This window comes from Corvus hawaiiensis, chromosome 21, assembly GCF_020740725.1.
Source record: "Corvus hawaiiensis isolate bCorHaw1 chromosome 21, bCorHaw1.pri.cur, whole genome shotgun sequence".
NCBI classification, from domain to species: Eukaryota; Metazoa; Chordata; class Aves; order Passeriformes; family Corvidae; genus Corvus; species Corvus hawaiiensis.
In genome coordinates, this window is record NC_063233.1 from 2,160,679 (window position 1) to 2,182,864 (window position 22,186).

Sequence of the window (22,186 nt, forward strand, 5' to 3'; positions counted from 1 at the left end):
AGACCACGCCCTCCGCTCATTTCCCGCCGCTGAGGCCCCGCCCCCGCCTCGCCATTTCCCGCCGCGTCCCCTCAGCGCCTCAGGGCTCCTCCTCAGGGGTTTGTGGTAACTGAGGCCCAAATCTCTGTACAAACAATTAAACCTTGAGGGATTTTGGTCTATTTAAAGCCCGAGTCGTTGTATAAACAATAAAACCTGGTCTGCTGATAGATATTTTTTCCTTATCTGTACTCTGTGTATGTCACGTTAGCGTGTCAATGCAAAATTGTTAACAAATGGGCTTTATTCTGTAATATTGGAAATACACCGTTCATTTACAATTGTAAACTCTGTGTGTCCGGTCTAAATCGCAGTAATTTTCACAGGGGCGTGTAAATAAATCTCTTTTTAACACTTCAACTGCATTAGTTCAGCATCCGTATAACTCGGTATGAAATGCAGGTGATGCCCGAAAGATAGCCTGGAAATAAATCCCCACAGACCGATGTCTATAGAGCAGGTATTTGTTTATTGCAGCGCTGGTGATGAGGGGGATTTTTTCCTCCTAACTCGCCCGCCTTTGTTAAGTGCTGTGGTAAATTTATACAGTAAATTTTGCGTAATGTTGCTCTGTCATTACAACATCATCACATATGCACCGAAACTAATTTACATAGCACGATCTCATGGTTATTAGATCATTCTTTGCACTGCTCATGCCCTTCCCCAATTCGGGGGTCTTTGATGACGGCTTCTAAAGTCTTCTTCGCACTTGAACTTTTCAACTTTGTCTTTGGGGCATGTATAGGTACAGTGCTCCTTGGTCCATCTGGTTTTAACCGGCCTAAATTCTTTGTTTTGTGGCTAATTGGTTTTGGCTTGCCAACTTCTCAATAGTACTACACTTATCTATCTCTAAAATTATACACCTGGTAAGTTTTGGTTTTTTGGTTTTTTGTTTGGTTTTTTCCCCCTCTTTTTCCCTATTCTGCATATAAGCAACTAGTTAACTATATACTAGCCATTACAGTTGTAAAAAAAGTCATTCATATCGGATTATATGGGTATAAAAAGTTATTATTCGGGTTATATAAACATCAGGTTATAGGTATAGAAGTTATAATTCAGGCTGCATTGATATTCTTCCGGTTATATTGATAAAAAGTCATTAATTAGGTTATATTGAAATTAAGTTAGATAGATGTCTTATAACGCAAGCTATACAAGCCCTTTGTTACTTTGACCTAGGTTATACAGACGTCACAGGGTTGAAGAACCAATAGGCTGTGTCTGTGAAAGATGTAGGGAAGGAGCATAATTAGATTTAAAAAACATTATTTCAGAGTACTGTTGGACATTTAAAACATTTCCTTGTGTTCTTCACTATTTGTGCCTTATCATTTACGTACCACCCCTATTATTATTTAATAATAGGTATTTTGGCCATTCATTTTAATAATATTAAGCATCTTACATTTTCTAAGATTTTCTTCTATTATTGCTTCCCTTCTAGTTCATTACATTTGGTGAGAAGCTGACCTTACTGTAATTTCATTTTATATTGATCAGAAACAGTTTTGTAAATGCTTTTCCCGTAAGGGTTGACACTGGTATTTGTTTAAACTTCAGCATTCTTGCACAACTTTATTTAACTTTACATAAACTTATTTGTTGAGGTGCTATCCTAGATATCAGGCCTGCAAAGGTTTTGTCACCAATGACTGTAGGGGTTTTTTTTGCAAATGTTTTCAAATTTTTTTTGCAAAATGCTGTTTAAAATAGTGCATGTTGATATATTGTGCCCTAATATTTCCATATTGCAGTTCTATTTGTAATGGAAGTGCTCAGAAAGTTAACATAATCTGGAATACAAATGGCTAAAAGAAATATGTAAGGGAAACATTATTTCAAAACAACAGAAAAACAACACTGGTCTAAATATATCCACACATTGTTTGATACAACTGAAATGCTTTTTTCCTTCAGACACAAATTTAAAGTCACTTTGATTTTGAAAAACTGATTTATTAAGGACAAACTGAATCTATTTTTTTGTTTGTTGGGGTTTTTTCTACCTCTGAAAATTATTTTATTAATGCAGTTGGCAGAAGGAAAGTGAAGACTGACACAAGGTTGAAATCCTATATTAAAAAATTCCTAAGTTTAGCAGTTCTGGCTTCCTCAGGAGGGGGCAATAACGTTTCAGTAAAGAATGACCTGCAATTAATTATTAACTGTGAGTGAAATGTATTGGTGGCATTTCAGCTCACCCACAGCAGAGGCTGTTTAACCCACCCTCATTAACATCTATGGTTTGCTGTTGTCCCAGACACAATGACTCTTTTAATATATTTTATTCTTTTGCTATTTTCTGGAACGACTTTTAGCCAAGAGAAAACGTAAGTAAAGCAAATATGGAATTTACTGGAAATGTTACTTGATTGTTGTCCTCTCTGTTGGGTAAATAAATCCGGAATTTAAGTAGAGCCAATACAAAGGGCACTTTCCAAATAGGATTTTAATTAGTGTCTTACAATAACCTGATTATCCTGTTTGCTTTAACGCTGTGTATGGAACTGAATTACAAAGGGAAGTAAGAAATCCGAAAGAAATATAGTTATTATTATCCTGTTATTGTTTTATATTGCATGTACAGATATGTCCTTACAGCACCAAAGATCTTCCGAGCCGGGGCCTCTGAGAAAGTTGTAGTTCAAGCTTTTGGTTATGAGGAGGAATTTCCAGTCAATATTGCCCTAAAAAGCTTTCCAGATAAACTCGCTGTGTATTCGTCTGCTCGGATTTCCTTAACTCCAGCCAACAAATTCCAAGATGCTGTAACTTTAACAGTAAGGAATTCAGACTTTTCTTGCAGTCTTTTTATTATCACATTTAGTGATAAGTGTTAAAAATGATTATGGTAAGTTTTCAGTTGTTTAAAGTGGGGAGGGAAACCTAATGCCCCAATTTTTGGTCTGAAATTAAAATTTGGCTGAATAAAATCAGTGTAAAGGAACGACGCTGAAGTTAAACATAGAATCAAACTATTTTAGAAACATTACCATACTTGCATAACTTTAAAAATAAAGAGAGAGAATCAACTCAAAGTACCAGCCACAGCAGCAGCTTTGTTGTGGCCAGGATTCATCATGTGCTTAGATGGAAATCTGATAATTTGTACTGTTGTAACTCATAACTGGGCTTTGAACTTTGCTGGTTAATTCTGGGCATAAATAAAATGCAATATTTCAGAATATCTGTAGCTTAATACTGCAGACTATCAGCTATCATGTAAGCAAGAATAGATCTTGTGAGTGTTGATATTTTTATTTAATGATACTCAACCACAGGACTGTAATTGCTTTTCAGTTCCTCTTTTCATCAAAAAATACTGTAGGAAAAAATACATTAAAACTATTTTAATAATCTTCAAAAACCTTTATTTCCTCTCCCCCAGGTTCAACCAACAGATTTACCAAGAACAGATAATTCAGACAAGTATTTGTATTTGGAAGCTGTTTCTCCACATTTCACAAGATTTAAAAAAATTCCCGTTTCCTATGAGAATGGGTTTCTTTTTATTCATACAGACAAACCAATTTATACTCCTGATCAGTCAGGTAAATAATGCTTATTTCTCTTGGCTGGTATTTAATTTTTAAAATCTGCTGACTCTGCCAAGGAATTAAGATTTAAATGTTCTTTAAGCTCTTGGTTGTGTTGCATTGCCATAGACTGATATTTAATTCTTTAATCAGCAGAGTGTTATTTTGAAGTATTTGATCATACTGAAATCACTTCTCCCTGCCCTCCTCACCCTAAATGACTCATTTGTGACACAAAGAGTGAAAGATTTTCCTGAGAATTTGTTTAAAATATTGGTGAATTTTTTGGTTGTTTTGATTTTGAGATTTATTGCTGTAATTCTTACAGTGAAAGTCCGAGTTTACTCTCTGAATGAAGAACTGCGGCCAGCTCAGAGAGAGACTGTCCTGACTTTTGTGGTGAGTTGTAATTGAATTTAATATTATTATTTTTTAGCTCTAATAACAAATAAAGGTAGGTGGGTAGGTAGATGGGAAATCAGTATTGCAATCAATGTTTAATAAAACTCTTGGATGTTTTTGCAGGTAGACAGAAATCTTTTAAAAGATTTAAAATTGACTTTGCAAAGTTGGATAGAGGTTTTCAAGCCCCAGATCTGAAGTTGTTACAGAATACAAAAAAAAAATAAATCTTTAATGTCTGGGAAAAGGATTTTTGAGGGAATTTTAGTACTCTATGGGTTTTATACTATTTGTTTCATTTAAGATATAAAAATAATCAGTATCTACTCTGTTTTTAGCCTTTAACAATTGCCTGGTTATTGCAGTATTTTTTTAGCTATTTTAAGCATAGCTTTGACTTGGTGGAACCAAGTTGTCAGAATTTTAGTCTGAGTTGTTTCTACAAATGTTTGTGTTTTTATGCTCTGAAACTCTTAAGAAAAATATGTTATGGCCAGCCTGCCTCTGAAAAATCACAGGAGGAAGATTCTCCTTTTGACAAGAACAATCTGTAACTGCTCATTCTTTCCTCTTATCATTTAAAGGATCCTGAAGGAGTAGAAGTGGATATTTTGGAAGAAAATGATTTTACTGGAATAGTTTCTTTTCCTGACTTCAAGATTCCTCCTAATCCTAAGTAGATTTATTTAATGCTTGGTTTTTTGTGAATTATTAACATAATAATGCCTTTTTATAGTGACTGTCATAGAGTGGCTTTGCATAGTGGGCATGACTCGAAACTTGGAGGTTTCTAACATATCACATAGGGTGGAATCCTGATATAAATTGGGACCTTATATTCACCTTAAAGAACAGTGAGTGGTAGGTTTTTCATGATCAATTAAAAAAGAATATTAATGACAATTAAAGCTTTCTACTGTAGAGATATAAAGAGGGACAAAGACGTGGTGATTTCATATTTCATATGTATTTCATACAAATCACCACCATTTTTCCAGGAACAGCAGCATAAAAAAGAAATATCTCTTCAGTTCTCCTTTTAGTCTTGAGAGGGTGCTGAAGCATTGCTGAGATGGCAGAAGGATGATAGCAGGGGCTTGAGAAACTGGTTTATAACTGATTTTATTTTCACTGATTTTAATTTAAAATAAGTGTTAAATAATTGGTGATGTATCGAAGAGAATCTGCTCAAAGTAGGCATTGAACACGTGCAAAAATTTGGTGCAGAATTTTCTTCTCTAAGAGATTATTACCCTGAAATATTACTAAGCAGTAATAATAATTTTTTCCCTCATCATTAATTTTCTTCTTAAAAACTGCTTGATTATTAACATTTCATAGGTATGGAATTTGGAAGATTAAAGCCAAGTACAAGAAGGATTTTGTGACCTCAGCTGTGGCAAAATTTGAAGTTAAGGAATACGGTAAGATGTGGCCATACTGTGAACCTGCATTTTTAGTATTTTCAGTAACTCAGACCCCTTGAAATGCCAGGATTCTTCAGTGGCTGAGCACCTGTGGCTTCATGGATAAAACACACCCAAGTGACCTTTTTTCTACTCCATTTGCAGCTATGCCAAGCTTTTCCATCGTCATCGAGCCAGAGAGTAACTTCATTAGTTCGGATAAATTTGAGAACTTCAGGATTGTTGTGAAAGCTAGGTAAGGAAATTGGGCTCGGAATTCTGAATATTTTGTGTCTCTTCTTTTACTTGAGGAATGATTCTCATGAGTCCAGAAGTTTCCTCTTTGCCTTCCTCAAGCAGCCCTTTCATCAAAATCCTTTCTGCTCTGTAAGAGATCTAAGTGACCCTTCTTAAAATTTTTCCAAAGTGATTATTTTTCAGCAGAAGTCTTCAAAATACACAGACATTTGTTTTTCATCTCTTGCCTAGGCAATTACTCTTCTTCAACAACAAATGCTTTACTGCAGCCATTAAAGTAATCTCAAAAGCATTTATATTGTTTTATTCTCAGCTATTTTTCCAACAAAAAGCTTCCAAGTGCTGATGTTTTTCTTCGTTTTGGAATAATTGAAGAAAGTGAGAAAAGAATGATGCCTCAGGCAATGCATGTAACAAGGGTAAGAAGCAGCAAGTCAAGTCTGTGTAGAATTTATGTGGATAATTCAGGATTGATCCAATTCCATTGAAGTTTGTCCATTAAATTTGGTGAGAATGGGCCTCAAGTTGTAGTTTGCATCCCCAGCTCCCCAATGTGGCCTTTTCCTGTGTAATGCTGTCATCAGGGGCAGAGAAATGCACTTGGAAATGAAGCTCAGAGGCAGCATCTGAGACAATGTCATTTCCATCTGGTGTAATTACTCTCTTGGCCTAACTGTGTGATTAAAATTTCTATGAAATAACTTTAATGCTATCTATTACAAAATAAATGAAATCAAATGGAGACAAGCAGTTCAAAATGATAATAGTTTATTGTGGGGAGTCTGTTCTCCACTAATTATCCCCTTTCCTCATGTAGTGAAGATCTCTCTGTGCTATCCCTACCTCTTGCTGAGCCTGCACACAAACTTTGCTGTATGTGCCATTGGTTGATTAATTTAAAATAAATTTAGGGAATAAATAATTCTTTTTTAAAACATTTCTTTGCTTTCCTCTGAAAATAGACAATGAACAGAAACCCATTGAATCTGCATGTAGCCTATGTATTATTTCTAAATTATCAACTATAAAGTGATGATCTCAATTTCATTTCCAGATTGAAAATGGAGTTGCTAGGATCAATTTTAACAGTAAGAGAGCAGCAAGTTCTATAGGGTTTGACAGTCTGGAAGCACTGGATGGGTCATATTTATATATTGTGGCATCAGTGTTGGAGTCTACAGGTAAGTTGCTTTTTCTTTGCAATTTTTCTTAACATTTCTGCAAATGTGAACAGAACTAGAAAAGAAAATTATTAGGATAACTTTCCTAACATCAGACTTTCTTTAATATTCAGTTTCTTCTTCCAAAAACTTGTAAGGAAGAACAGCCAATTCTCACTGTAAAAAATGGTTAGGGATTAAACTTGCTTTTGGCTATTTGTCACATGGGGTACCATGTTTTGTTAGGTGGCCTCAGTGGAGAAGTAGAGTTTGCTGGAGTCAGGTTTGCTGTCTCTCCTTACAAGCTGAGTTTGATTGCTACTCCTCTCTTTGTGAAGCCTGGACTTCCCTTCTTCATTAAGGTCAGTTCCCAGGAGCAGGCTGGTTGCACATTGCAATTTAAACCCCATAATGCATAAACTTTGCCATTTTCTCTCTGTATCACTCTATGTCTGAACACTCTTTAATTTCCATTGACTAGTACATTTTGACTCCCTGTTGTAGAAGCAGCTGAGCAGCTTGGAAGCTTCTTCCTGCAAAATGTCACCATTTCTTTGTCCTGATGAACAGGTGCAGGTGAAAGACACCATGGACGACTTTGTGGGAAACATCCCTGTTACTGTCACTGCAAAATCACTTAGTGAGCAAATGGATGAGACTCAGTTGATATCGGAGGGTTCAGAATCTGGGAGAAGAAAAACAAGCATCAGTGATGGAACTGCTTTGTTTGTTGTTAATATCCCATCAAACAGCAAAATGTTGGAGTTTCAAGTGAGTTAAATTGTTCCATTAAATGATTTCTTTGAGGGTGTAATTATTTCTTTGAGGGTAAGGTCTTGATCTGGCTTTTATTAATCCCTCTGAACAACATATTGCAGAGTGATTTTAGTATTGTCTTTGCTTGTTTACTTAGGTATAATTCTGTACTCAGGCTATTCAGACATTTATTATCTTTCCAGGTAAAAACTGCAGATCCACGTCTTTCAGATGAAAACCAAGCAAGTAAAACCTACGAAGCAAAAGCTTATTCATCCCTGAGTCAGAGTTATCTCTATATCAACTGGGCTTCAAACCACAAAACCCTAGAAGTGGGGGATGTAATAAATATTAATGTATATCCACAGAGTCACTACATTGATAAAATACATCACTACAGCTATTTGGTAAGTAACAGATGTTTCTGCATAAAATATTGAATTGCAATTTAATATATATGGTCGTGGATGAAAAACCTCAACAATCAAGAACTATCCTCAGCACAGAGTATGTGCAGCTCAGACAGCTGCTTCCTTTCAGATACAGTCTGTCAGCTTTTTAGGAAAAAAATAACAGTCTCATGTTTAAATTATTATTTTTAAATTCTCATCTGACATTGACTGCGATTCAGAACAAGTAGTGTTGGTCTCATGAGCTATTTCAGAAGGTGAAATGTAGATGAAGGAAAAGAAGTGCAGAGGCAGCATTTCTTTTTAGTGGAAGATATAAATTCAAATAATTATTACATGTGAGAAATAGACTGAATATAAAATTTGACTTTTTTATTCTCCATCATTTTTTTTTAACCACAGATCACATCAAAAGGGAAGATAGTAAGCTTTGGAACTCAGGAGAGAATTAAGGATTTGGAATATGAGCATCTAACTTTTCAGATAACCCAAGAAATGGTTCCTTCAGCACGTCTTATTGTTTACTACATAGTCATGGGAGAAGAAGCTGCAGAGTTAGTGGCTGATTCAGTTTGGCTGAATGTGGAACAGAAATGTGGGAATAGCCTTGATGTGAGTAGCAAAATAGGCACTGATATTTGTGGGCTTGCATTCATTTTATGGTCAGATTTTATCTTGGATTTACACAAGCTCTTTCACACTTAACTTGTTGAAGTGTCTGCTTCAGCTGGATTGATTTTGGAACAATGTGCTTTCAAAATTACCAGTATTTGTTTTCAATTTATAGATTAAGCTGCAGTCAAGCAAAGAGACACTGAAGCCAGCAGAGGTTGTATCACTCACCATGAAAACCCAGTCCAGCTCCTTTGTTGCTTTGTCAGCTATGGACAAGGCAATATACGGAGTCACAGGAAGAAGGAGGAGAGCAATGGAAAAGGTGAGCTGGCAGCCATAAAAGGAAATCAAGTTGCTCTTTGTTTCATGTTCACATTCAGTAACTGATACGTGTCACGCACTCAGTCAGCCTGAAAGTGGGCAGAAGAGAATTCAAGGAAGAATGAAAGTTGTTGTTTTAAATCTACAGTTCAAAATTATTAAAAGAATTAGTTTACAGTCTTTTGAATTCCAGTAGAAGTAAATTGTGGTTTTAAAGGCAGATCTGAACTCTCTCATTAGAACCCCACTGACTTGGCCAAAACCAGGTTGCAGTGTTGGAGAGCTCCTTGCTCAAGGAGCCATGGAGACCATGATCTCCTTCTTTGTTTTTGCCATAACCTTTCCAGGCTGTGTTCTGAAGGCATTCTGGTAGCATGGCATGTGTGTTTCTCCTCAGATAATGCTGCAGCTGGAGAAGAGTGACCTTGGCTGTGGGGCTGGGGGAGGACAGAACAACATCGCCGTGTTCCGAATGGCCGGGCTCACCTTTCTGACCAATGCAAACGCTGATGACTCAGAGGAAGCAGGTACATTCCTGTGGTCCAGGCATGGAATTGTGGGCTTCCTGAAATATTCTGTTGTCATTCTCAGTTATTATGTTGGAACTCAAGGGAATGCATATACTAATGATTTTTGAGGGAGGCAAGCATCTTGTGAATTAGCTACTGTCATCAAAATGAAAATACTTATATGTCATTAAAACAGCAAACAGAAAAAGTTTCACACATTTGGAATGTGATTCTATGGAATTATTTTTAAGAAGGCTATGCTTTTACAAGAGAAGTTCACATCATTTGTACTTTTTTTTTTTTTGGACAGCTGAACCTTGCAATGAAGTGTTAAGAACCAAACGGTCTGACTTCAGGAACAAGATACGCGAAGAAGGTGTTAAAAATATTTTTAAGTATATCATTATGAAAACAAATCACATCCATTAGAAATCAAGTATCTGAGTGTTTGCTTACTAATTTTAATGTATTTGAGAGAGACTGACAAATATGGACAATGACTTCAGAGAGGACCCCATTTATAAAGCCTTTCTGGATTTAAGTTCACGTTGAAAATACAATGCAAAGTTTAAGCAATGTTGAAGATTTGAGCAACCTGGGCTTGTGGAAGGTGTCCTTGCCCATGGCAGGGGGTGGAATGAGATGATCTTTAAACTCCCAACTCAAATCTGTGATTCTTTGGTGTTTTCTTTTTCTGAAGAGGCATAACTGAAAATTCACAGTATTATCCCATGACAATCTTTCCCAGTCACCCCATGCCAGACCAAGCCTGTCAGAAAAGCCTTTGACTGATAAATTTTAAAATGTAATACAGCTCATCTTACCTAATTTATATTTTAAATTCAGACTAGTAATTATTAAGCATGTGTCACTAACTTTTCAAAAATAACAACTTCATCCTCAAAACTGTGTCTTCACTGAAATCCTGCGAACAAATAATTTGGAAATAAAAACTTCATCTCAAGGAAGTGAATTATTTTTATTCCAGTATCTAAATACCGAGATCCAGAAATCCGGCAGTGCTGCATGGCTGGAGTAAAGGCATATCCAGTCTCTGAGACCTGCAGGGACAGAGCTCAGAGAATTCAGAGAAACCAAAGATGCATTGCTGCATTCAAAAACTGCTGTGAATTTGCCAACAGGCTGCGGCTGGAAGAGCCAAATAAGCTCCTAATATTGGCCAGAATGCGTGAGTATGAGAGCTCTGGGTGTCCTGCTCCAGCAGAACAGGGGGAAAGAGGTGATGGAGTCTATTAACCCCTCCCTGGTACCTGTCAGGGTTAGTCCAGACAGAATTTTACCAGTCTCCCAAGACTTTGGTTGCATATCCCTGAAGAGGGGTAGGAGAGCAGTTCTTTATTCTGTTCAGCTCTCTATTCTGTTCACCCACATTTAGAACAACCAGAACAGCAATTAGAGAGTATTAGGAGTAAACTTGAATGCTAAATTTGAATCCTTTGCCCAGGCCCAAGACAGCCAGTGGGTAACACCTCAGGAAAGATCAGTGGGAGTGTCAAATTCTTTCCTTTGTCTCCCTATAATTGCTTGTTAACAAGGTGATCTGTCAGGATATTGGACAGGTATTCACATGTGTAAATGGATGAGGTGGAATTAACACAGATTTTTGACTGAGGGAATTCAGATACCTTTTTTCTTGTATCAGAGGTTTTCTTACTTGCATTATTTATGTTCTTCAGATTTTGAGGCTCTCTTGGAACTGGATAAGGCACAAGTTCGTAGCTACTTCCCTGAAAGCTGGTTATGGGAAGTCCACCAAGTTTCTTCAAGGTACTGCCTTTCTCAAATCAGCTTTATAGAAAGGAAATGCTAAAACTGAGGTAAACTGGGTAACCTTAGTTGAAATGTGAGCTGCAATGCAGTCTTATCCAAACAAACTATTCCTGCCACATTCCCCTCCATGCTGCATATGTTGTGTGGTGCCTAGATTGTTGAGCCACTTTTCCTTTCACTTTGGACCGTACTAAATACCAGCTTCTGGGAAATCAGCTAAAACCAGGTTTATTCAAACGAAAATCCAGAATTCCTGTTTTCTGGCTATGGTCTCAGAGCTTCCCTGAGTCTCTCTTAGAATGTTGCTGGTGATGAGCTGTTCTTTTAACAGGTGATGATTGGTAATGGATAACTGTAACAACACTTTTAACACAGGTCCAAGACTCTGTCTGTCACCTTGCCTGACTCACTGACCACCTGGGAAGTACAAGGTGTTGGTATTTCAGATAAAGGTAGGTACTGCAACCCTATTAGCTTGGAGCTAAAGAATCAGGAAGCTTTGTAGACCCTCTCATTCAGTTTGACATTCATGTTCTAAAATGTTCACTTTCTGGTTCATAGACAGGAAAAGAAAACAAGAATGTGTATTTTAGGGAAAGTAAATTACTTCATGTCATGTTGTGAGTGTCAGTGGCTGGGAAAACAAAACCTGTCTTGTGTGTGACAGTGGCTGATAGTAAATGAGTAAGAAGAAGAAAAAATATTGAGTAACTCTTCCCTGGAAAACTTTACATTGTCCTGCTACCTGTAGCTCAGGGACTTGAGATTTTCCAACAGATTTGGTAATCCAAGCAGAGAACTTCTTTGGGAAGAAGAAACCCAAAGAACCTGATATGTCAGCAGGGGTGTGAGGAATGGGAGAGAGCAGCTTGCATCAGGAAGTAAAAGCTGGGGCACTTTTAAAAAGCTTGGATTGTTCAAAGTGCACACTGAAAAATGATAAATCATCACTAAAGTATGTCAAGACCTTCTCAAACTTGTTTATCAGAAGGGTGGATAAGACACTCTGCTTTTATGTTTTTAATTCTCTTAGGTATTTGTGCTGCTGCACCTTTGGAAATCCAGGTTATGAAGGATATCTTCCTGAGCATTTATGTTCCTTATTCCGTGGTACGAGGGGAGCAAATTGAGTTAAAAGGATCCGTTTATAACCATAAAGCCTCTGCAATTAAGGTAATTTGTGTTAATGAGTTCTGTAAAAGGATTATAATAATAATAAATTAAAAAAGCATTTTTCCTGTGAATATCTAGTATAAACAGATCTTTGGATCAGATTTCTCCAGTCCTTAAGCCAGTGTTACGTATTGCAAACAGAGAAGTAGCATTACAGTAACAGAATGCTCATTACAGGATTTCAGTGGCTTTGATTTCTCTGGTGTCATACCTGCCATGGAAATGAAACATTAAAAACTTTCCACGTTTCAGTTCTGTGTTAAAATAGCAGCTGGAAATGGAATCTGTACTTTTGGAGATTCTGCAAGTGCTGGATCGGGGATGCAGAGCTGTAAATTAAAGAATCTGGACGGTGGTTCTTCCTCAGCAATTACATTCCGGATACTCCCACTGGAATTGGGTCTTCACACTGTCAATTTTACATTGCTGACCCCCAGGAACAGTGAAATTGTAGTTAAAACTTTACGTGTCATGGTAAGAACAAAAAATCGGAATGTTTTTAGCTTTTTTTAAATTTTCAAATCGGATTCAATTGAGTCAATATGGAAATTTTGCTCTGTTTTAATATTATCACACAATGTCCTTGAATTCATTGAGGTGTGTGCGGTGGAAAATGATTGACTGAGCATTTGAGCACTCTCATTTTTAAACCTTGATTATAAGACCTGTCAGAAAGATTACATGCATAAAAAGATAGATTAGAACTTTGTAAGCAAGGAGAATACTTTATTCTGAATTGATTGGTTTGGATTTTCACTGAAACACAATTTTTGGTAATTTTTTCCTTTCCTAAGGTTTTATTTAAATCTTTTGTTAAATTTTCTCAAGAACTGTATGAGCTAGAACACTAACTGAAACTCATGTGGGACAGCTGTACAACAGTTAAGTCAAACTCAACTACAGAAAAAGAAGGCAAAAATACTGTGGGTTTAACCTGTTGTTTCATCCTATTTGATTAAGCAAAAATGTTTCCATTTTCTACCTCTTGCCTCATAATGATTCCAGCCAGAAGGCATTAAGAAAGAACTTCATGCAGGTTTCACTTTGGATCCACAGGGTGTTTATGGTAAGAGAACTGATGATGTGTCTTTGTGTTATTTTTTCATGTTCTTGATTCTTGATAATCAAGTTTTTCATAATATGAAAAAATTGGAATTTCTCCTTCCTGAGATATTGTAAATATATCATTTCTCAAGGATTTCCTGCCCTTGGCTTAAGGAAACTTGGATTAATTTCTTAAAGGAATCTTTATCTTTTAGTGTGATATGATTGTAAGCTTTTCTCAGCAGGTGCTTTATTAATGGGAATAGAATATGTTGTCATTTAACCAAAGAAACCACAAAGTTCAGGTCTAGATCACATTTTTTTTGGTAACAAAAGAAAGATAAAGAGTTTGCACCTGTTCCTTTTCAAAGATTGATGTTGTTTGCATGTGCATTTGGGAATATTTCTAGTTTTCAAATTTTGGTTGCTGAATTCTCAGTTGTAACCTTCAATCTGGCAATTACAGCTGAATCATCCGTTGATTTAGACTGTGCAGTGTGATACATGTACATATGTATACATCTTCAATTACAGGTTCAATCAAGAGACGACAAGAATTTCGATACAAAGTCCCACTAGATCTGGTCCCTAAAACACAAATTGACAGAAGTGTCAGTGTAAAAGGTAAATTGAAACTTTCAGTGAACTGCATATGTACTTTCTATATATATGTGTGTGTGTCCTTTTCCTCTTATTTTGTATTAAATTAATCTAATTTCTTCCTAGGTTCTTTTTCTTTTGAGAGAAGGCTTTGCAGGTGCCCTTTTTGTGTAGAAATTTAAGCACTTCATAAAGAATGGCTGCTCATAAGTGTCAGTCAGATTCTGCCCTTGGATTTGCTTCCACGATCTGTTGTTTAAATCAATTTTGGGGTTTTTCCTTCCACAGGACATCTTATGGGTGAAGTGATTGCCACGATCCTGAGTCCCAGTGGCCTGCAGATGCTGACCAGCCTGCCCAAGGGCAGTGCAGAGGCTGAGCTCATGAGCATTGCCCCAGTATTTTACGTGTTCCGCTACCTGGAAGAGTTGGATAACTGGCATTTACTGGGCCCTGAGACCTTGAGGTCAAGAACTCAGATGAGGAGGAAGATGAGAGAAGGTAGAAAAATCTGCTGCTGCTCTTGCTTCAGGGTTGTAGAGGTCCATAACCTTTGCTGAGTGAGAGGGGTGATACATCTGAGGGAGAAACATAATTCTCAGAACTTTCTTTGCGCCTGATGTATCCCTTAGGAATTGTGAGCATCTTGTCATTCAGGAATGCTGACTACTCCTACAGCATGTGGAAGAATGGGCAAGCTAGCACATGGTGAGTTAAAAAGGGTTTGGGGTTGGAAAAAGGTTTATCTCACTCCTTTGCTTTCATAATTTTAGTAACCACCAGACAAGAACATGAGGGTAGATTTAATCTCTGCTTGATACTCTTAATATTATCTTTTGATTCCTTGCTTTCACTTGCCAAATCTTTTCTTAGCGTCCGTAATTCATGCCATGACAACCAAGATGGGTTTGGGATGTAGTGAGTTCATACCCTAAAACACGGGAGTTGATCCTGGTTTAAAATGATTTCAGTAATTACTGCCCATTTGTTAAGCTAAGTTTGAAATTAGTCCTGTTTATTCCTTTGAACTGTGGGAGTGTGTAGGATACAGAATCCTAAACAGTGCAAATTTGTGTCTGCCCTCTGCAGTGTGGGAGTACCTGCCAATCTAAACAAACAGGATCTGTTTGCTTTCCTTGGCAGGTTGACAGCTTTTGCTTTAAGGGTTCTTGGACAAGTTAATCAATACATTGATCTCGATCAAAAGTCTATTTGTGATTCCCTTCTGTGGCTGATTGATAACTGTCAGATGCCAGATGGGTCATTCAATGAATTTTCAAACTACCAACCAGTGAAACTACAGGTATGAAACCCAAACTTTTTCTGTGCTCAGACAGTAAAAGCTGAAGGCACCAGGAGATAAAGTGTTTTAGCAGTGCAAGATATTTTAGGCTGGATTTCATCAAAACACCCATTTAAGACAACTTTTCTCTTTAGTCTAAATTCATTTAAGGCACAGCACAATCTTGCAAACCTTTCTGGTTTCCCACATAAAGTAGCTGCTTGCCACTTCTTAATATTTAGAAAAAGAATATTTAGGTTCATTTTACAATCTAATAGTCCTGCCTTGTGAATAACTTCATATATTTTGGTTTCTTTTTTACAAAGAAGCTGTTGCCTTCCAAAGAGTCAATGTATTTTCAGGTTTAATTAAACTGATTGTTTTTACAGGAATTTCTATTTGCTTCCACACCTAAACAGTGAAAATTCTATTTATTTAAATGAACTTTAATTTCTGTTTAATTATTTTTATTATTTGGTTTTTGTAGGGTACATTACCTCGAGAAGCTAAAGAAAAATCTTTGTATCTCACAGCATTTTGTATTATTGGAATTGACAAGTCAATTAAAATATGTCCTACTCAGGTAAACATTATTTTTATTTCTGCCAGTGGACATGTCCTGGGCTTCTAGTTTCTTCCCTTTTCTTTGACATTTGTTTAAATAAATCAAGAGGTTGTTTTCAGTTTCACAGTTTCATTTGCTTTGTTAGTCTTTGTCTTTCAGAGTTAGCAAAAGAACAAGGAACTTCTGGATTTATTATAAGATATTGTGGAAGACATTATATATCTACATAGCCTTGAGAGAGAGGATGTGTTTCTCTAAGGGTCAGTCTGATGGGTGTAAGCTGTAACCTGTCCCTCTTTTCAGAAAATCCACGATGCCAAGAGCAGAGCAGGGGATTATTTGGTGCAGAATGTGCAGCTGGCCCAGAGCCCCTTCACCATGGCCATCACCTCGTACGCCCTGGCCCTGGTGGACCTCAACGACAACTCGGCACGGGCGGCGTTCTCTGCCCTGAAGAAGGAGGCCTTTGTCATAGGTACTGTTCAGTTCTCACTCTTCCTGACCAGCACTGTCCCCATCAGCTGCTCTGCATCACATCTGTGCTCACCACTTTATAAACATCAGCTTTTTAGCATAGGAGAAGTTGATTTCTGTCCCCTGTTAGGTGCAGAGTGAATTCCTCCCCATCTCCTGGCCCTGAGTGGGCCGTACCTGACTTTGTGTAGCAGAGCTGCTGCTGTGCTTCCATCTGAACCCTTTTCTCCCCCTGCAGGTGACCCTCCCATCTATAGGTTTTGGAAAGATGCTTTCAAAACACAAGACCAGCCAGCCCCCAGCTCTGTCACTGCACAAATGGTTGAAACCACAGCCTATGCCTTGCTCACTACTTTGCTAAGAGGGGATGGAAACTATGCCAAGCCCATCATCAAATGGCTCTCTGAAGAACAGAGATATGGGGGAGGATTTTATTCCACACAGGTGGGCTCTTAGATATTCTGTCCTCATTCTGCAAGTACCAAAATCTGAAACACTTTTTCCCATCCCTGGAAATTCAAGGCCAGATAGGATGAAGCTGAGCAACCTGGTCTAGTGGAAAGTGTCCCTGCCCACAGCAGGGTTGGAATGAGAGGGGCTTTAAGGTCCCTTCCAACCCAAACAGTTCTATGATTCTGTGAGATGAACATTTTAAGAGGATAATATAATTAAATGACCACACTGCCAGCATCAGAGTGCTGTGTATGGGATTAGTATCAAGTGACTCCATTGCCATGATATTCTTGGTCTCTGGGAAATCTCTTCATTATCATAAACTGAAATTTTATAAATAGAATCTCTGAAGTTAATTCTTTGTAATTGATTTCTGACAGGACACTATTAATGCCCTTGAGGCCTTGACTGAATATTCCCTTCTTGTCAAACGGCTGAATTTGGACATGGATGTTAAAGTATCCTACAAAAACGGAGGATCCCTAAACTTATTTAAACTGACAGAAAACAATTTTGTGGGAAGAACTGTGACAGTGAGTGAATAACATTGCTTCTAAAAAGGGAAACCAGAATCCTTAGCATCCTGGTAAATACTTATTTGAGCTTTGAAATAGCTACTAAAGTAGCTATTTTTTGTTATAACAAAGAGGTAATAATTTGATATGAAAAATGTTTAAGGTCTTTGTTTATCTGCTGTATTTAATATATTTGAATGTTCACTTAAATTTAATATTTCTGCAGAATCTGTTATGTTTTTGAAATGTAAGCAAGACAAGCAGATCAGCTGACCTGAATTGTTGCTAATTGTTGCTAAGATTTATTATGAATGTGTGACTTCTTGTTTCTCCCCAATCCTTTAGGCACCTTTGCAAGATGACCTATATGTGAGCACTGGCAGCAGCACTGGCATAGCTACAGTAAATGTAAGTATGCAACCAGGGTTTTTTTAATGGAATTTCTCTTTTCTTAATATGGTGTGGTTTTGCTCAAGAACTCCCTATTTCTTTCTGTGCTGATAATTTATTTCCTCTGCTTTGCTGTTTTTTTTATATTACCAATAAACCAGGCTTGTTTGTGTTCTTCACAGTGTGAGTTTTTACAGTTTTATCCCAGTTTTGAGGATTGTTTGATGCTGCTGCTGTTTTGTCTGATTTATTTGTACGTGTGCAGGTGAGGACAGTGTATAACATCCTTGGTACTTCTGAAGAGTCCTGTAACTTTGAACTGAAGATTGTTCCAAAGAGAGATGATGGTAAAGGGTTAATATAATTTTAAACGTTACTATTCAGGTCAGTGCAAGGGAAGGAGGGAAAAAAAATCCCATTTTTTATGAGTGTTTTTTATTAAGAAAAAAAGAAATTCTGCCACTTTCTAAATGCAAAACTGGAAAAGAAATTGCTAAAAGCTTTTTTAGCCCTGTTTGAAACTATTGCCTTTTTGTGAATAGAATTAATATCTAATTTATTTCTGTTAGGTGCATTTTTAGTCATTTATGGAAAAGTTTTTACAATTGGTGGAGTGAGAAGAAAGAAATATGATGTGGAGTGGGATGGTGACAGTTAATTCTACAAAGTACTGAACATTCTGGTGCAGTTACTGCAGGGTATAGAACCACATTCTGAACTTTTGCCATGAAATGGTTTTAATAATATAAACACACAATAAACTACATTAAACTTTTAAGGTGTTGTTTCACCTGAGTTACCAAATAAGTAAATGCTCTTTGCTTGTGGCTAGACAATGAGTTCCTGTAAAAATAACCATCAAGACAATTTAAAGAATTACCTTCCAATTATGCAAATGCTTTGTGAGAATTCTGGATTGCTGCTTTTGAAGAGTTATAAAATTCCTTCTTTGGCTCTACTTGATACAAACAGGTCGCATAAGACAAGATGGGGAACCCCTGGGGCACCTGGAGGCTTGTGCGAAGTAAGTGCAGCTGAGGGTTTGTTTATTAACAATTCCACCAGCTCTCCTGATCTTTTCTTTCTGTTTCTCCACTGTTATGTACATGTGTAAACAGAATTAGAGCCAAAGGGCATGATCTCTGTGGGAAGGAGCCTTCAAGTTATATTTGGGTTCTCCTGGAACATAAGCATTAAAGGCCTCTTCATGCATGACATTGGCATAAATCTGAATTGATTCATCTGGGCTATTTTGCTTCATTATGAGTTTACTGTGGCCTCATTGTTGACAGAATTTTCCTTAGGTTTTTCTGGGATCACATTCAAATATGTCTCTTTCGTTTCAGTTATAATTAACTGGCTTTAATCTATTTCAGGTACAGGCCCAGTGCGAGTGAGCCCCGGTCGGGGTCTGCTCATGCTGTGATGGACATAGGGCTGGTCAGTGGAGTGGAAGCCAATCCAGAGGATTTATCTACTGCAAGTATTGAAGAATGGTTTTTCTCTTACTGGCTTTATATAACAGAGCTGTAGTATTTACTGTTCTTCATCTTTTTCTGTGCCCTGCAGCTTGCAAGTGGAGTTGATCAGTTGATAGCAGATTATGAGATAAAAGATGGGCATGTTCTCCTGCAGATAGACTCTGTATGTTACCCCTTTCCTAACTGTAAGCACTGCTTTTACTCTTTGGAATAATTTTGCTTCCTCTAGAGCTCCTTAATTCATGTGTCCTTCAAACAGGTGCCAGCTCATAAGTTCCTGTGTGTTGGCTTCCGGATCAGTGAGCTTTTCCGGGTTGGAATGCTGAATCCTGCCACCTTCACTGTGTATGAATATCATGCACCAGGTAAGTGTTCCAGGTACTCACATCCCTGTTTGCCTTTTAGCTCTTTATTCCTCCTGAAGGACTGCATTTTTCCTTCTGTAATGGCTTTTTAATCCATCTTATTTGAAGCTCAGGTGACTTTTTACTTACCAAGTTTCAGTGTTGACATCTTGGACTTTGATTTTCTACATGTATTTGTTGTTTCTTTCTGGATCTCCTAGATAAAAGATGCACTATACTTTATAACCCCTATGGAAATGAAAAACTTGTGAGATTGTGTGAAGGAGATGAATGCAAATGCATGGAAGGTAAGCTTTATTTGAAGATGTTTTTTCATTTTACTTGGTGGGAAAATGCAGTGTAGTGCTTTGAACAAAACCACACTAAACATAAGGAAAAAATCCTCATAAGAACACAACTGTTTCCTCTCCACATTTTGTATTTAAAAAAATAAATTAGAAAACCCCAAGTGTGCAGTGTGATCATGGAAGTCTGACTTGATTAACTCAGGTGTTTGAGGGTGTTATTTTGTGTTTCAAATATTCAGTGTTCCAGCATGCAATCCCATACTTACAGTGTTGCTCAGTTAGTGATCCCAAACAGGTGGAGATCCATGTTTTCTTTGGGGACATGTGCTGACATTCTCTTACCTCTGCCTTTCCCTTTCTCCTCGTAGCTGAGTGTGGTAAAGTCCAGGAGAGACTCGACCGGTCGATAAGTGCTGAGAGCAGGAGAGAGGCTGCCTGCCAGAGGGACATTGCATATGGTAATGGGGGGGCTCCACTGCCTGCTTCCCCTGCTCTGAAATGTTTGTTTGCTCTGTTTGCTGCTGCTGCAAAGCATCTTGCTCAAATTAGAGCTGTAGTGATTAGAAATTCAGTGTGGTTGCCAGTGGCATAGAGTAAGGAAGGTGACAAACTGGAGCAGAGAAAGGTGAGCTCTACCCACAGCTTCCCTCAGATTAAGCGTGGGTAGAACTTGCCAGTGTTTTCTGCCCCTATAACCATCATATTCCCAGAAATCAGTGTTGTAAAGGGACACAATATTCTCCTTCTGAGCGTCTGTAAGACATTCAGGATGTGTTGGAGGAACAAGGAATAACCGGATTCTGGTTTGTGTCATTGTGCAGTTTATAAAGTGAACATCTTATCTCGCAATGAAGAAGGGTTTTTTGTGAAGTATTCTGCAACTCTGCTGGATCTCTATAAAAGGGGTGAGTGTCCTGTTCCATTTTTCTGCCCCTGGGAGAAAGGATGTCGTAATATTCTTGGGTTCTCACTGTGGCACAAGTGGATGCTCATAGGTCCTGTGGAACTGAAGCTGATATTCACTCCTTTTTCCTCTGAGTTTAAGCATCCAATATATCCTTAAAATTACTATAATATAAAATTATTTAATGTCCACAAGGCTTATTTGCCATTCAGATTTAATTGCAAAATCTTTCACAAGAGACATGTTCTGTATCATTGAATTTTCCTGTTACAGAATGTGGCAAAGAGATCCCTTGGCTGTGGAGTGCTGTAGAACATTTTAGTGTTTTCTATCTAATACATGAGTTACTGGAAATTCTTTTTGTGAAATTGTCCATTCTTGATTCTTTTTTTCTTTTTTTTTTTTTTTTACTTCAGGACAGGCTTTTGCTCAAAAAAATAATGAAATAACCTTTGTTAAAAAGAAGACCTGTACAGATGTTGACTTGAGCCCAGGAGAGCAGTATTTGATCATGGGAAAAGAAGCCTTAAAGATAAGCATTGGTTACAGTTTCAAGTAAGTCATTTACCACCAAGATATGATGAGATGTAATCTTGAAGTGAAGTGCTTGTATGCAATAATTCTTGTGTGGTACAGAACTGATTTAATTTTGAAAGTACTCAAGCAACCCTCGCACAATGTGTTATCAGATGTGTCACCTAAAGCTGGATCATGAACACAAAGCAAGCACTTCCATATTGTAATTTTTTCTCTCTTTGACATTTTCCTTCCCAAATCTTAGCAGCAAGTGATCATTTTCTGTTGTCTTCTTAGATTCCAGTACCCTTTGGACTCCAGCACTTGGATTGAGTGGTGGCCTTCAAATGCAGCCTGTACATCCTGTCGGGAGTTTCTGAACACCATGGATGATTTTGCTGAAGATCTCCTCATCAGTGGCTGTTGATTCACTTGGACAGTTTTTAAATTAAAAATCCAGACCAAATCTCATTGAAAAGAAGATAAATCCTCACCTATTTATTAATTCTTTTTGAACTGAACACTCATTAATAGTTATCTTGAAAAATTATCTTTGCATGTATTTTATAGCAGTGTTATTACAAGAGAGTAATGTTCAAATATGGTTTTTAAGCTTGGATGAGAGAATAACACAGAATGGTGCAAAGACATTTGAAGTTAAAAGAAGTGGATTGATTGTAAAAACAAACATGAAAAGTCTTGTCTTGTCACTCAATCCCATGTCTTATCTGAACATAAATATATGCAGCCACTTTGTAAGCTCTCTGTGAAAGAAACTTTATCCCTTAGGTTTTCCTTTTGTACTCTTTTTTTGAATTCCTGCATTTCAATTCCTGACAGTAACTGATGCTGGTTTTATGCTCTGCTTTCTTGTTTAAAAAAAAAAAACCCAAACAAAATTCTTCAATCATATGTGTGCCTTTCA

The 22,186-nt window shown here is 37.4% G+C and overlaps 1 protein-coding gene across 1 annotated transcript; it reads left to right on the top strand.

Moving 5' to 3' along the window:
* The first annotated feature begins 2,244 nt into the window (after positions 1-2,244).
* On the top strand, positions 2,245-22,173 carry C5 (complement C5). Its single transcript, XM_048325808.1, has 41 exons — positions 2,245-2,378; positions 2,636-2,828; positions 3,437-3,599; positions 3,913-3,983; positions 4,571-4,662; positions 5,328-5,410; positions 5,558-5,648; positions 5,964-6,069; positions 6,705-6,831; positions 7,057-7,172; positions 7,381-7,581; positions 7,770-7,973; positions 8,379-8,588; positions 8,764-8,913; positions 9,310-9,439; positions 9,732-9,797; positions 10,410-10,610; positions 11,119-11,209; positions 11,588-11,664; positions 12,246-12,385; positions 12,638-12,859; positions 13,391-13,451; positions 13,964-14,053; positions 14,318-14,530; positions 14,662-14,737; positions 15,173-15,332; positions 15,799-15,894; positions 16,180-16,351; positions 16,589-16,794; positions 17,184-17,336; positions 17,664-17,726; positions 17,974-18,055; positions 18,681-18,732; positions 19,085-19,187; positions 19,278-19,352; positions 19,449-19,554; positions 19,755-19,841; positions 20,210-20,299; positions 20,663-20,746; positions 21,162-21,300; positions 21,559-22,173. The coding sequence occupies exons 1-41, from the start codon at positions 2,314-2,316 to the stop codon at positions 21,686-21,688; spliced, it is 5,037 nt and encodes a 1,678-aa protein (XP_048181765.1). The 5' UTR covers positions 2,245-2,313; the 3' UTR covers positions 21,689-22,173.
* Positions 22,174-22,186: the final 13 nt, after the last annotated feature.

Coding starts and splice junctions, on each gene's coding strand:
- C5 (XM_048325808.1), top strand. CDS start 2,314: ATGACTCTTTTAATATATTTTATTCTTTTGCTATTTTCTGGAACGACT. Junction 9,440..9,731: donor TGATGACTCAGAGGAAGCAG/GTACATTCCTGT, acceptor TTTTTTGGACAG/CTGAACCTTGCAATGAAGTG. Junction 21,301..21,558: donor AGCATTGGTTACAGTTTCAA/GTAAGTCATTTA, acceptor TTGTCTTCTTAG/ATTCCAGTACCCTTTGGACT.